Source organism: Dermacentor variabilis, chromosome 11 (assembly GCF_050947875.1).
Source record: "Dermacentor variabilis isolate Ectoservices chromosome 11, ASM5094787v1, whole genome shotgun sequence".
In the NCBI taxonomy this organism is placed as follows: Eukaryota; Metazoa; Arthropoda; class Arachnida; order Ixodida; family Ixodidae; genus Dermacentor; species Dermacentor variabilis.
Window position 1 is genome coordinate 30,964,326 of NC_134578.1, and position 11,424 is coordinate 30,975,749.

At 48.6% G+C, this 11,424-nt stretch overlaps 2 protein-coding genes across 2 annotated transcripts; both read right to left on the reverse strand.

Annotated features, from left to right (window-relative positions):
* Positions 1-770: 770 nt before the first annotated feature.
* Positions 771-3,630, reverse strand: LOC142563832 (uncharacterized). Its single transcript, XM_075674476.1, has 2 exons — positions 2,264-3,630; positions 771-1,223 (listed from the first exon to the last, which is right to left on the reverse strand). Exons 1-2 carry the CDS (start codon positions 3,509-3,511, stop codon positions 1,152-1,154), a joined length of 1,320 nt encoding a protein of 439 aa, XP_075530591.1. The 5' UTR covers positions 3,512-3,630; the 3' UTR covers positions 771-1,151.
* A 2,545-nt stretch (positions 3,631-6,175) lies between these two features.
* LOC142563567 (uncharacterized) lies at positions 6,176-10,713 on the reverse strand. The gene is made up of 3 exons (XM_075674152.1): positions 10,443-10,713; positions 9,410-9,588; positions 6,176-8,285 (listed from the first exon to the last, which is right to left on the reverse strand). The coding sequence occupies exons 1-3, from the start codon at positions 10,706-10,708 to the stop codon at positions 7,972-7,974; spliced, it is 759 nt and encodes a 252-aa protein (XP_075530267.1). The 5' UTR covers positions 10,709-10,713; the 3' UTR covers positions 6,176-7,971.
* Between the last annotated feature and the right edge of the window lie 711 nt (positions 10,714-11,424).

Here is an 11,424-nt window from a genome sequence, read left to right on the forward strand (position 1 = left end):
GTTTTCGTCTTCATGTGATGGGCCACTTTGCAAATTTGCCAATTGGCTCGCCCAAGGCTACACGTCACTGACATTTGCCGATGTTTCCTCTGCTAACAAACAACCGCCTTTTCTATAGACCACCTTCTCGCGAGAGAAAAAAAAATTACGTGGAGTGAGGGTCTCGACACATTGTTTGCAAAAACCAGATGGAGCCTTGAGACATCGAGGCCGTAGAAATCGTAGCGAAATTTGCATGTTTTCTTTCTGTTTGTTGGTTTTAATGCAAGAACACCAATGAACCTTTGGTTGTTCTCCTTCATTGCACAGGCAGAACTAGCACTCCATGCTTTGAGGTAGCCGGCAAGGATAGATAGACCTCAAGTGCCCCTTTTCCTTCACATTGTCCGTATATACGAATAAGAAATGTTAATGCTCAAAAAATAACCCCGGCGCTCTTCCATTGTATAACAATTGTCCTGTGGTGCTGTTCATAGTCGTTGAATGAAGCAGAGTGAGCGAGTGACTATGGTAGTGTTTTCTGTCGCATGCAGTCAATGAACCATGTTGAGCATTACAGGCGGGTGCAGCAGTTGTGCGCCTCGAACTAAAGATTTAAGTACAAATCGAAACTTCAGCGGCAATGTGTGGCTCTCACCCTAAGATATAACATACAGTGCTGATAACTAAGAATTACTGCCGCAGTTTTAAGCTACTGCGCAAGTGCTCAAAATCGAAACAAGAGCATTGGCTGAAACCGAAATTTTATTGTTGCTTCAAAGAGACCACGTCAAAGAGAAGCTTTCGTTCATTTCGCCAATGATGTGGCAGTACTCCTTCCATTATCGCGGTTGTACAATTGCCAAAATTTGCCTTCGCCATCACGCACGTGCCATGTATTTCAATGAACTCCCCTTGAGAAGATCAAGAGAGCATCATGTATTGCGCAAGCTTTATATTAGACCTTCAGTTTACTTCCAATTTCAGGCACGTCGAAAGGACAGCCGCCTGTACTACTGGAACTACTGCACCTGGAAGACAATGATTTTTAAATCGGCTGCCAGTCATTCCCGAGATCACGAGTGTGTGTAAAAAGGAACATCCGGGAAGTATTGGTTCCGATGGACTTCACGGGCTCTGGAGCATAGGGCGTCCTCATCACAAAAGCTTGCCTACTCTCGCGGTGGCGGACTTGGGCGCCGCCGGGAGGGTTCCTTCTTCTGAGTGTCCAGGGCACGTTCCAACTGGAACAAAGGCCATTTCAAGCAAGTAAATAGAGAGCGGCTGTACTAATACCTCAGAAACACAACGCATTCCTCCAGAATCCTCCTCTTTCCGAGGGAATGGCTCCCACCGGGGAGCGGTAGATGCTATTCAACTACATAGGACGACGTGAAACAACGTGCAAGCTCATGCAACTACACGCCGCGCTAAAACTCACTGCCATGGAAATAACTATAGACTCTCAATGAAAAAAATAATAATCTGTGATGTGGCGGGCATAAGCTTGAGAGCTGGCATCCTGTTTTTTATGTTCTTCGAATCTTTATTCCCTGTATACGCGCGAAAGTGAGGCGCTGCGCTGAGCCATAACTCCCCCTGAATGCAATAATGCGACACTGCCATCTGTAGCTGCGACTATCTAGGTCACCGCTCCAACATGCGTAAAGCGAGTCGTGCATTGCCCGCACGACTCGCTTTACTGGGACGACCCGCAATGCCTAATCTGTTTCGAGGTTCTGTGGCTTCTTTGTGTGTACGTGCGTACGTGTGTGTGTGTGTGTGTGTGTGTGTGTGTGTGTGTGTGTGTGTGTGTGTGTGTGTGTGTGTGTGTGTGTGTGTGTGTGTGTGTGTGTGTGTGTGTGTGTTTGTGTGTGTGTGTGTTTGTGTGTGTGTGTGTGTTTGTGTGTGTGTGTGTGTGTGTGTGTGTGTGTGTGTGTGTGTGTGTGTGTGTGTGTGTGTGTGTGTGTGTGTGTGCGCGCGTTTTTGTGTATGTGTGCGTGCGTGCGTGCGTGCGTGCGTGCGTGCGTGCGTGCGTGCGTGCGTGCGGCACTGTCAGTGTTAATCAAGTAACTGTTAGGTCATTTCATAGCTTGTGCACAACTGTTTCCCCTGCGTAGAAAAAAAAGGCATTGGTTGGTAAGCTAACAACACAGTAGTGTCTCGCACACGAGGCGAAGGTAGAATGAGTTAGGCGCCTTCTAGATTCTTTTCTCAGTTTTTTATGGAGTCATTTCATCGTCACGGGGCATCTCAAAGAGAAGCAAAAGATCCTGAAATGCACCTGCAAGACAGCTGCCTTGAATCGCTCCACTTCCCGAGGCCCCATCCTTTCCCGGAAGTCGTCCCTGGTGTCCATCTGCTCCCTCACTGTGGCCAGTATGTCCTGGGCTTCGTCCAGGGCTTCCCTGGCCAGGGCCTGTTCGTGAACAAAGCTGCGGCGGCGGGCCCTTCCACGGCTACGAGCGGGGACGACGCTTCGCCGGGACGTCGGACTACGATTGAGTCCTGCCACGGGCGCCATTTCGTCGCCCGGAACAGGTGGCGGACTAGGGCCCCTGGGTGGAAGCGAAGTTGAAATGGGCCGACGGATGCACACAGCTGGCGCTCCACGAATCAGCCTTCGTGCGTCTACGCTTCGCCTAGGCGTGCCTCTGGCGCTGATACTGTACTGCGTGGGAGAGCCGTCGCTTTCTGGCCACTGTTCCACGTCGGTCTCGACGGGTCCGGGTGGACCATCGTAACGCTGCGCGTAAGGCTGCGCGTAAGGCTGCGAGTAAGGCGTGCAGCCTGCGGCAGGCCTCACAATAAGCTTGCCATCAAACTGGCCCTGCACGGTGGCGGGCATGGCGTTTAGCTCTCGTTGGCTTCTCGGAAAGCGGCTGTAGCCACCTGAGTTGCACGCGGGGTTATCATACGGCCCGACGTAACCGGCGGGCGAGGAGGCATCGCGTCGATATTGCGGCGCGAGGGCACCATCGTCGCAATAGGGCACGCAGCCGCAGCCACCGCTGGTTGAAGCGGCGTTGGCACCGTGCTGAGACGTCAGGCCGCCGGCAGTCCATGGTCCCGGAGTGCCGTAGCGCTGAGCTGGGGCGGACATGACGCCACGTCCGGGTTGCGAGGAGATCCCGGCAAATCCCGCGTTGCCGTAGCCTATAGCAGGTGTGCCAGCAGCGACGTCGCGTCCCAGTGCAGATGGTCCGCAACAACTGGTAATCGGTGGAGCAGCATTGTCACCGGGCGCTGGCGTCAGGCTCACAAACGTGATGGGCACGGTACCTCCTCCGGATTGGGATAAAAAACCGCACTGTTGCAGCACGGTGACGATGTCGGTGCCAGTCAGAGCCAACACATCGTTACTGGAGAGCGGGGTGGTGGTGTAGCCGCATCCTGGCGTTGGAGTGACGTTGAGACCGGCCACGGACACTGCTCTCGCGGTGGCTAGTTGTGGCGTGCCGGAACAGGGCACCATTATGGGTCTCAGAGGCCGAGGCGTTAATTTGTGGTCGCTAGGCGAGTAGTAGGCCATGGTTTCAACAGGCCTGCATGCCGACCACCGCGGCTGCGTCTCACAGCCGGCAGAGCTTCGGCGTGCAATGGCAGGAGCCTCGAATTTCTTGGTCGGTTGTTCCTAGATGAAATGGTACTGCCCACTACAGAGGCTAAGCTGTTTATTTGGCGGTAAAAGAAACAAAATTTTAAAAATTTACCGACGATTACGATAGTCTGTAAAGTGAAATTTGAGCGCAGCTCTATGCGTGTTTTCATTTCGCGGCACAATGGCTGGCGCGAACAATCTGACTAGAGAGGAGCGTTTCAAACGGAGCGGAGTGTGACGCGGCAGCCTCCCTAATCGGGAGATCGCGAGAGGCAGCGCGTGGGTTGTGCGTGGTCGCAATTCACGGCAGCCGCCGCAGACAAACCTCCGCTCGTGCAGCGCTTTGTTTCCATATGTCGTACCGTCGGATGCGCTCACTGCACGCCTTATCGATGACGTCATCGGTAAACGGTCGATGCGCGCTACTCTGGTGCCATCTCACAGCCAGCGTCGCCCGAGAACGCGTTGTGCGCAGCACTATGCTTTTTTTTCCTCACGCTTTCGTCGTACCCTCCTCCTCCTCTTTCCTCCTCGCGCTCTCTTCGATCGCTATCGCCGCATTTCATCTCTCGCTGCGTTCCGCGTTCGCTCTTTCATCATTCGCTGTGCTCGTTCGCTCGCTTACGCCGAGGGACGCCGACGCTCAACGTAGAAACGGGCGCCTAAGTGCTGAGCACTGAAAAACAAAAGGAAGAAGCGTGATGCTCGGTGCTTTGTTGTTGTGAAATTTGAGAAACATATTAAAAAAAGAGATACTAATATAACAGTTACAAAATAAGGAAAAGATTGTAAGATTATCAATAAATTTAGCATAGCAGTCACTTCGTAACAATGGGAAAATCAGGCAGTGCATTACGTGCGTTCCTGGCGCGGATAACAGTGCCAGCGCCTGTTGAGAGATAAAAACGGGAAATCTAGTTCACACATTATCTGGTCTTCGAACGAGCACTTGATTTGAACATCTAAAGTGTCCTAAGAAGCAATGCTCGATAGTTTCGTGTTCGTTGAAAAAGTTATATTCATGGAAATGCAATAGCAGGCCTGAAACGATCATCGTTGAGCGTTGATGTGGCATGAATGGGGTCCTATTCCGGATATTATCAGATTCACATAATTTTCTTACATGTTTGCAATTCAAGTCAATGAGAATGGGCGCAGTCACTTTATGAGCCAACCAGAGCTGGCCAGGTGGAGAACTCAACAGCATGGCGGAATCGTGACGATGTCAAACAGTAGCGAAAGAATAGAATTCGCAGTCCCGGCGCGAGTGTTACCATGGTACCATGGACTTACAAATCAGGAAAATGACGCTTTGTGAGCGCCTATTGTATTTGAGACACTCTCTTGCACTGCACTATTATTTGTCTCTATGAGGATTAGGTGTTTCAGAGAAATACTGACTTGTATCTAGTCCCATAATAAGCAGCGTGACCCTTAACGCAAGAAATTCCCTTTCTTTTGTCACACTGGTTGTTAAGGCCGCAGTAAAGAAATAATTATACTTCATCACTGTATTACAACTGGTTTTCTTTATTGGAGCTTCTAGGCACCGTAGAAGAGATTTGATCTAATGTTTTATTTTTCTTTGCTTTGTGAGTGTCTAGGCTACGTAGGCATCACACATTTCCGCACTTACCTTCACCGACTATTATCTGGAGTCATACACTTTATTTGTAGCCCCTTAATCTGAAGCTACGCATTTGTCCCGTTGCAAAGCTACGTGCAAGGTGGGGGAATCTGGTCCTGCACTTCAAGTAACTGTTTGGTATTTAGTAATTCAAAACTTCTCGATTATGCATCTTTTCCTATACACAAATAGAAAACATTTTGTCCTGTGCAAGAAGGGAATAAAAACGGAATGACGGGGTGGAGCCATGGGATGGTGTGGCGTGGGGGGTTGGAGTAAGTGAGGCGGCAGTCCTTCGTCAACGGGTGTACGAAATTCAGAATACGAATGGGAATAGCCTTTGCTATTCGATTCCTACTTTATTTGGTAACTCGCTGTACGAAACCGTTGAACATTCATTTCTGTTCCTATATTCGAGACTCCTAGTGGCACTCCGGGGTTGGGCCCTAGAAGAAGAGAGTGCTACGCAAGTCATGTCTGGTCCAAATGATTTTACTCAAGGAGAGTCGAAGTTGTGGCGCAGTCACAAATTCCTGAGCAAACGTACAGGGTAGACAACTTCAGCTGCCTTATTTCCAGTTACTCAACAAGGATACATTCACTGCCAGTTAGCCTACATACAAATTTGTTGGCTGGGTTCAGGCCAAGCTAATTGTAATTTGGCGACTTCTAATTTGGCCACTTTGTAATTTGGTCCACTTGTTTAGCAATGGGAAATTAGTTTCTCTTCACTTTTATATTTGGAGTTCATTTCTGTCAAGTATTTGTATGTATACCCGCCGTGGTTGCTCAGTGGATATGGTGTTAGGCTGCTGAGCGCAAGGTCGCGGGATCGAATCCCGGCCACAGCGGCCGTAGTTCGATGGGGGTGAAATGCAAAAACACCCGTGTACTTAGATTAAGCTGCACGTTAAAGAACCCCTGGTTTTCGAAATTACCGGAGTCCTCCACTACGGCGTGCCTCATAATCAGAAAGTGGTTTTGGCACGTAAAACCCCATAATTTTTTTAAAAGTATTTGTATTCGATTCGATTAGGAAATTTTGCTATTAGAACGCTACTAGATCTTAGAAGAAAAGTTGTTCTTCGCCAAGGAGGTCTTCCTTCGCGTGCCATATGGGGGCCGCTCATGGCGTGCATAGTGAACGCTACAGCTCTGTACGTGGGTTCCTGGAAATTCTGTAAGCTGTAGAGACACGGATTTATACCGCCTGGAGCGATGTGCTCCTTCCTGCGGCGAAGGTTTTGTCTGCAATTGAAGCAGTACCCAGAAAAAAGAGCTACGAGTTCCAACGACTGCGGCCTTTGAAGAAGATATTTTCTTGTTTAGAAGAGAAGCAACATATGTCAATGAAATGTGCAATATAAATCTTCTGGACACGTTGCCTTCGTTGTTACTGCTCATGATAGCAGTTCCTCTCCTATCGTTTCCTCTTTTCCCGAATCTACTCTTTGCTGCTCTCCGTCGTTTAAATATGACCTGACACCTTCATCCCAAATTCTTATCTACTGGCCCTTTCCCTAAATTCGTTTCAACGCTTATATCCCGCGATATCTTAGTCGTGCTGAAGGAATACTACCTTCACCTTCTTTCCCACTTAATGGTATTGTCATACCACATAGCTAGTAAGCTCCTGGTGTCCGCTGCTCAGAACGCATTCGTACATCAGCTACAGAAGGGCCCACAAGTACTGTTTCTGGTGCGACGACAATGTGGACGCAAAGTCGAAGCACCTGTGTCTAGCACCAAGTCTGGAGTTTTGTCTGCCAAACAAACATATGATTATAAGGCACGCCGTAGTGGGGGAATCCGGACTAATTTTGACAGCCTAGGGCCCTTTAATGTGCACTCAACGCACTGTTCGCGGTCGTTCTTTGCATCCTACCCGCATTCAAATGGAGCCGCCGCTGCCGGGATTCAATCCCACGCCCTGGGGCTTTGAGCGCAACGCCAAATCCACTACGCCATGGTAAACGCTTTTATGACGAATGCAAGTGCTTTCTCAGTAAAACGAATTGTCGAACACCGTGTCATGAAGCGCGATAAAGCATTTATCGATCGTCGATGCTTGGTACTCAAAAGGCACAATGACACGGGCTAGTGTATGCTGATAAGGTTATACAACCGCGTTTTTTTTTGTCTTTGTGGCACAAAACTTATTAGGAATCTCAGGTTTCGCAGATTAGGCACTCTATCGAAAAATGTTTTCTTTCCACTCTGTGTAATAATAGAATTTTATCTTGTCGTCATTCTGGCCGAATTTTCTCCGCGATTTACGCGTCCATGTCTTCAGGAAGTGAAGGTGCCTTCAACCGGAGAGGGTCTGGCTTTTTCAGAAGAGGTCCGCCTGACCGCACAGTGATACGCAGGTATACTAACAGTTCACCAATCGGTGTCCCAGCTTGCGATCCAGCAGCTGAAAGACGCAAAATAAATTTTTCTTCATTCGTCGCTCGACTAACGAAGGCACGTCAACACGGGCTAGTGTTGCTTGTAAAAGGGTATGGCCGCGTATGCTGGTTTCTCGGACTGTAACCTTAACACCAAGGTCCTAAAGGTTAGGAACAGCACGGAAAATTTTTCTTTTGCCATTGCGTAACGATACAATTTTTGCATCACCATGCTGTTGCAAATCTCCTGACCTCAACACTTCGCGTATTCCACGTCCTCGAAAAGCAATTTGTCTTCACCAGTGGACGGTCCCGCTGTTTCAGAAAACGTCCAGCTATTGGTCACCCTGGCCCTTCCCGCGACACACTTCTCCTTAGTTGAGGTACGGGCACGAGTCAAAGATCGAGAACATCTTCTTGCCGGCGAGCTTGTTGTTCCGGTTAGTGAGCCTGTTGTTCAGATCGTTTATGTCGTTCTGGCCCACCGGAGACCTCGCCTCCGGCGAGAGCGATATCGGCGACATCGCCAGTGGCGGTCCCGCGAGCAGCGCGAACCCGGGCGAGGTCGCCGCGGGAGAGCTCGAACTGGCATTGCTGTCGTTGCCGGTCAGCGTCCTCAGGGAGGGTCTCGGTCTTGACCTCGTCGCCGAACCGCGGCCTCTCTTTGAGCTCGGAGACCTCTTGGCGCCTGGGCCAAAATTAGACGTGAATGCAGCAGTCGGTTCTGAAGGGCTTCTATTCGTGCTGTTTAGCAAGTGATATAGAAGTCCTGGCGCTGAGCGAGAGTAGTTAATGATTTGAGTGTTATAGGTAAAAGTTATAGGTAGAAGTTATAGGTAAAATTAAGCTTTCTTAATTTAAACAGCGGATTGAGTTCTAACGTTAAAATATACTTATTTTCAAAAGGAAATTGTAAATTGAAATGGAAGAACAGAAAACTTGCCACTGTTAAGACCTGAGCCCGAACATCCTCATGTCGCGTCCAATGCTCCATAATTGAAATAGAGCTGGCCGCGGCGGTTGCCGCCCCCCCCCTTCCAACCCTTCTAACTTTCGTATTTACTTTTGGAAGTCATTACTGCTTCTTGCAGTGACAAGTTCTTTTTTAGTTTTAGTTCTTTTTTTCACTCATTAAATTAACAAGCTAATCCCAAAGTGAGCGCTCAAACATAGTTTTAAATTTCTGTTTAAGAAAAACAGCCACTTTATCTCGTGTTTTCCCTTGCTTTACTGTGTGTTTGCTTCTTAAAGTTCTAGACGTCTCATTGAAATTCAACTCATATGTGCGGCTGCCATCGCTTATTTAAAGTGACTGGCATTGTCCTAAATATTGTAAACCGACATGGAGCGTGTTCGCAGCGCCTGCGTCTAAGCAGATTGAACACGGTGCATGAAGAACTACAAGAACCCCAACATGAAAAACTAAATGCAGAAAGGGCGCTTATTCGCCAAAAAGACTTACCATCACTTCTTCAAATGCTTCAAATTCACGTGAATATTATTCTGCGTATCTTGGTAATACCACGGTTACGGCAGCCAAAAATATTACCACAATGACCTTTTTGGCGTAAGACTGGGCATGCGAGCGCCTATAAAAGACGTTCAGTCATGATGAAAACAATTAAACTTTGGTTTTTGAAGTGCCTAAATGACAATGCGATTATGAGAAACACCGTAGTTCGAACTCCAGTTTAGCTTTAGCCACCTGGGGTTCTTTAGCGTGACTTAAATGTAAGTACGGTGAGCGTTATAGGGTTTCGCGAAATCTGCTTCACATAATCAGTGGAACCCGTGAGGAACTCATGTTTATACCTGCGACGTGGCTTGCACTACGGCCTCCTCGAGTAAGACCGCGGCCTCTACGCGACGTTCCGGAAGGTCCAGGACTGCCACTGGCGCTGGGAATGACCCTGGACGTCGATGCGCTACTGCCGGTGGTCTCAAAAGTCAAGTCTATCACGCATGAATCAGTGTCGCTGAATGGCTGGTATCTGCAACGCATGGCAAAAAAGATGTTGCATTGTTTTTATAGAGAAAAAGATGTGGCGTGCAAACCATGCATATGTATACATTAGCCCTTTCATCATGAATTTTTTAAGTGCACACACACGTATATATATACATATATATACGAGAGGAAAGGGGGTTAACCGACGGGCCCGATTTTTATTAATCATGTGATGGGTAGCCAACAAACACAGACGCCAAGGATAAGGACACCATAGGGGAAGTTACTTATGCTTACTAATTGAATGAAAGAAGTGATAAATTATTGGAAGTCCAAGTCTATGAAAAAGCAGCTTGCCGCAGGTGGGGAACGATCCCACGTCTTCGCACGCGTAATGCGAAAACGTGGGAAGCAAGAGGTGTGATCCATCCGAAAGCGTGATGCAAGAGATGGTTAATAGCAGCAGCCTAATTTAGGTAAACTGGTGTATTACACTGTTTTAGCATACCATTACCGTTCTACTTTTACCGGTACCGCCTGCCACCAACTAGGCATGCACTGCTGGAGTGAAGTGGTATCGCGAACTGTAGCACTAAGGCGGCAACAATATACTAAATACTCTGTTGTTGGCATAGGCGCTTTCACAGAAGATAAAAACTTGGACTTAGTAAAGTACATAGGAAACAGACATATAGCTCAGTTGTAAGTACAACGTCAGGACTTGTTGCCTAACACATACTGTTGCCGCCATATTGCTGCCATTGACACGGTTTTGCTATAATTGCGCATGCTCACTGTTGATGACAGGCGGTGTCTGCAACGGTAGGCCTTCGTGTCCATCCTTGCCTTCTGCAATGCGATAAGCATTTATGTCAACAGATCACAAGGATCGTTTACCTAGGAGGTGACGGTGGGAACATGAACGGGCGCATCGAGTTGAAGATGAAGCTACTATCTCGTCTTGGCAGGATCGGCGGCGGTATCTTGCGTCCCCCTCGGTTGGTGACTGAGCCCCTGCGGTCCCGGCCGTGCGCCTTGCGTCTTTCGCGGACCAGTGCGCCGTGCAGATGGACGTTCTCGTCCTGCAGCGTGCGCAGCTCGTTCTTGAGGTTGAGTCGCCTCTCCGCGAGTGCATCGGCCAGCGACTCCATCTGGGAGATCATCTTGCTCACCTGCGGACGAAACCGCTCCACAGGCTCGAGACTGCCGGACAGCTAGGCACGAGATGTGTTAACGCCTGGAGCCCAGGGTCAGTGTCACATCACTAACCTATTTAAGTAGGCTGCACAACTGACACTTCGGTGTTCACAGCAGTTAGCCATGTCATTTGTCAGTCGAATTTGTGTTTCTCTATGCTGGAATATCAACATCGCGCCTAATTTCTTGCAACTCTCAAATGAGCCAGTCCAATTGGTGATCGTTCCGTTAAGGGTTACCTGTTGTACAGTTTTTTTTTCCTTTTCCTGCTCATCTCAACAAAAAATGTCGCCTACTGACGTTCGCTCTATAATATAAAACGCCACCTTTCTGTGTTCTAATGTTAAGCCTATCAGTATCTGTGGTTCCATCGCGCATCGTGCGGTCCTTGGGTTTTCTTTTTTTCAACATTATTCACTATGCTCTGAGGTTGGAAGTCATACTTCAGTAGCAATCGATGCTTGGGTGCCGATTTCCTGTTCTCCTTCACGATAGTAAGACCTGCGACGGGCATTCCTCATACCACAGCAGGGTATGTTCCTATCAAAAGTAGTGTCCCGAGGACATCGGGCGATGTGACCGAAAACGAAAGGTCGACACGAAGAATGCCGCGACAGTGGCACGCCCAGCATCGTATACAAAAAGGCGCATTAGCAGGCGTCAGTAAGTGCTACCTTTCGTG